At 34.2% G+C, this 3,838-nt stretch overlaps 1 protein-coding gene across 1 annotated transcript in view; it reads right to left on the bottom strand.

The window, feature by feature from the left end:
• Positions 1-3,104, bottom strand: part of LOC108685394 (G patch domain-containing protein 2-like) — a 3,918-nt gene extending 814 nt beyond the window's left edge. The window contains 6 exon segments of the mRNA XM_018190159.1: positions 149-351; positions 426-783; positions 1,999-2,034; positions 2,037-2,079; positions 2,081-2,300; positions 2,905-3,104. Of these exon segments, the coding sequence (XP_018045648.1) occupies positions 149-351; positions 426-783; positions 1,999-2,034; positions 2,037-2,079; positions 2,081-2,300; positions 2,905-2,924 (880 nt within the window). The 5' untranslated portion in view covers positions 2,925-3,104.
• Between the last annotated feature and the right edge of the window lie 734 nt (positions 3,105-3,838).

Genomic DNA, 3,838 nt, shown 5'->3' with positions numbered 1-3,838 from the left:
ATATATATTCAAGTCCAGTTCCAGAATTTAAACTCTTCATTCTTTTTTAATTTTTAGAGTTAGGAAAAGATGAAATGTAAAAGTTAAATTAAAGTTAATCATATATTGATGGAACCGGGCTTCAGTATTGCTTTTAAGTTGATCATACCTTCTCTATCTTCATCGTTTGTAATAAGACCTGCTTCCGAATCACTGGATGAAATGCTAGAACTAGATATACGGGAACAATCCACTGTATCTTCGCCTTGCATTTTATCTCGATTTTTCGATTTTGCATTTTTGGTTGGTTTAGCTACTCTCATTTCACAATCTATCGAACGTTCCCTCCACGATCTCTTACGTTTTCCGCACCTGGAATGCAAAATTAGGCAACTGTATATTGCTTCTTATTGCGAATAGAAAATAATTGGATTTTATTTCCTTACCATATAGCACTATATCTATTTTTACAATCACTTCGAAAAATACGTTTTTTTCCACTGAACGTTGAAGTCGACATAATTGCCACTGCTTGAGAAGTGGACGCGTTAGAATCGGAATCAATTGCCATTCTTTTAAACTTCCTTTTGCGTCTGGTGTTCGCTCTTGGCACAAAATTTTCATTTACTGAGTCGCTCTCAATATTACTGACATTATTTAAATTTGGAAAATGTGCGAAACGTTTGGTCTGATTAGGATCGTCACTATCCGACTGATATTTCGAAACATTGGCAGTTTTTGGAATGCGAATTTCACAAATGGAAGATGAGCTGTCATCCGAATGTTTGTTCATACTTAATGCCGCTGCAAAAATATTATACAGTACATTAATTGTTCAATATTACATTATAACTTAATACGTTACTTTAATTCTCGATGATTACATGCGATTAATATTTAACTTTTTCATGCTGTAGAGATTCATTTTTACAAAGATAATCTTGATAATAATCCTGTGCGTCACGCAGAACTGCAATTAATCATTGCGTAGGTGCAATTAAGATGCTTGAGATATATCCTCTATTATTTTTAGTTTAATGAAATTAATTTAGTTAATGGCCTATTCTTTTTATAAATATCTGTAGATTTATTTTTTCCTTTTTTTCTTCCAATATTAATCATGCAAGAACTACAATTCGATCCATGCTCACGATGCTCTTTGAATAAATTCATCAAATTTATTCAATTTATTATTTATTATTTATCAAACGTTAAACTAGAAGTCTGTTTTCTATAGCTAAATTAGTATACATTTTTGGAACTTAAAGTGAAATAGATATATGTTTGATGAAAGAAAGAAAACCATTCTTTATTTTTGCATTATATTGTTCTCAAATTCAATTCCCACTATATCTTTTTACTTTTTAATGTTTAATTCTATTTCTACCAATTACAAATTAACTTTATTAATTTTGATTTAACCTTTAGATACTTAAGCTAATGAAATCAATGAATAAACTGTGTTAATTTAGATCTCTCAGAATTTTCTTTGAAATTTAGCGTTGTAAAAAGTGTTTCTAAAATGTTAGACAGTTCAAAAAATGATATTAAAAACTTTTTTTATTGCTATTATTATATATTGCTAACTTGGAACAAAAATTAAAACAAAATAATTGTAGGAGAGTCCAAGTTACTCCACTTAGATATCTAATAGTTAAGTAATGTCTAAGATGCTAATAATATGATTTTGTAGCCAGTATTCGTAGTCGATACTTATTTTTAAGACTGTCTTAAGTACAATCTTAAGATGTCAAGCCAATCAAAAAGCTGTACGTGTTCGTATTAGCACTTAAAATAAGAACGAATTGTGAATATTGCTTCTGATTAGTTCATGTCATCTTAAAATTGTACTTAAGAATCTTAAATATAAGAATCGAGTATGAATACCAGCCATAATTCTTAGAAATAAATTAATTGAATCGAGATTAAAATTAAATTACATTAGTAAAACGGGTTTACTGTAAAATATACTAAATTGCGCTAATCTAGTGCAATTTAATATGAGAATAACAAACAGACCTAAGGACAAATGATGCTGTGAGTGAAAATCTTGAGCATTGTGAAAGTGAATCGGATCACAGTCATGAAGTTCATCTGAAAAGAATAGGCCTGATGTTACATCGAATTGTTCTCTCTTACACTTACGAATATTCCCTGTCGAGCGGGCTCTCCTCCTGATACCCCATCTACGTCTGAGATTCGCACTGTTGCTGCTCTCTTCTAGTGCCAAAGTCAAATCATGCACAAGAGCCTCCATTTTTACTCTTAAATCCGCCGGTACAGCTTTCAGAACACGCTCCATTTGAAGGACGCGTTTTTTACTGTAAAACAAACATCAAGCAAATATTATATCCTTTATTCGACTGATCCCGCATGTCCGGTAATCGCATGTAATTATCATGAGTATCAGTACGCGACGCAAATTTACATGGCGACTGGTTCATTCTATTATCTTGAAAAATCATGTCTTTATAATGCAAATTTATTAACTCTAAAATACATAAAATTACAGCTGTTTGACCCGCATCACGATTGACGCGCGATACGCGTGTATTTCTTAATTACGATAATTAATTGATAATTAATTCGCAACGTCGATTCTGCGATTCTGTCCGCGAGAAATACGCTTATTCACGAGTTGTTTATTCACATCTGATTAGGTATTGTTTCTACGGCGTGGATCCGTGCCGGATAAGTGATGCGATTAATCCACGATCCATTCTCGAGGATAGGGATGTGACAACCGATCTCGTTAGCGTCTCGAATTAGGCTACGAGAACACACAGATGTGACACCGAAAAGAGGTGCCCATCGGGACGTATCCGCGATACGTCAATCGCCGAGGAGGGGGTCAAAACAAATCGCGATTGCGTCGGCTTTTAACTCTCGTCGGCGTGTGACAATACGTAACATCCTGTCGCTCACCTCTTACAAGTAATGTCCATGAGTCTCGCCTCAAAACTGTCTCATTGTCAAATCCGGTCCACTCTGTCGATCAATAATGAAATAGATAAAAAGAGAGGATCGTCGAACGTCAAGTAAACGAGAGCTGTCGGCTCGACGAACTATTTTCCACTGTAACGTATGCTTGCACGTCGCAGAAAGGTACAACGAACGGTACGTTTCATTCGGTGCATGTGAGCAGGCAACACTGCTGGTCGCTTCATGAGAACCCATCTTTGATACGAGGAAACACATAAAAACATTCACCGTCGACGTCTCGCCATTTCGATAGATAAAGATAAATAAAGATAAATAAGGCTACATTCCCAAACAAAATTGTGTTTTTTTTTCACCGAATGTTGAAGTCGATATAATTGTCACTGCTTGAGAAGTGAACACGTTAGAGTCGGAATCAATTGTCATGTTTTTAAACTTCTTCTTGCGTCTAGTGCGCTTTTGGCACAAAATTTTCATTTACTGAATCTCTCGATATTACTGATGTTATTTAAGAGAAGAAACTCACGTAGAAGATTGAAAAAAATCGAAATTGTTTTTTTCATAATCAATAGTATGTAATATATAGAACAAAATGTCAAAGCTATAGAAGTGAATTCGAAAATTTAAAGCAGCTATACAGCTATACAGCTGCTTTAAATTTATTAATGGCGGGCTGTGCCGAGCGATATCCATAGGTACAAACACGCCCTTCCAATTAGTTTCCTTTGTAGTTGCTCGAAAAGAAAAACAGGTGGCTTTATTAGTACATTTTGAGGAAGAAGAAGGATTGTTTCAAATAAGTAGTTAAATATTCTACACGAGTTTCCCCCCTTAAGTTTAAAAAATGTGCGAAACATTTGGTCTGATTAGGATCGTCACTATCGGACTGATATTTTGAAACAACAAATTAACAATTTTT

The sequence above is a fragment of the Atta colombica genome, unplaced genomic scaffold, assembly GCF_001594045.1.
Source record: "Atta colombica isolate Treedump-2 unplaced genomic scaffold, Acol1.0 scaffold100, whole genome shotgun sequence".
NCBI classification, from domain to species: domain Eukaryota; kingdom Metazoa; phylum Arthropoda; class Insecta; order Hymenoptera; family Formicidae; genus Atta; species Atta colombica.
Note: the sequence above shows the minus strand (reverse complement) of the source record. Positions and strands in the feature narration are given on the sequence as shown.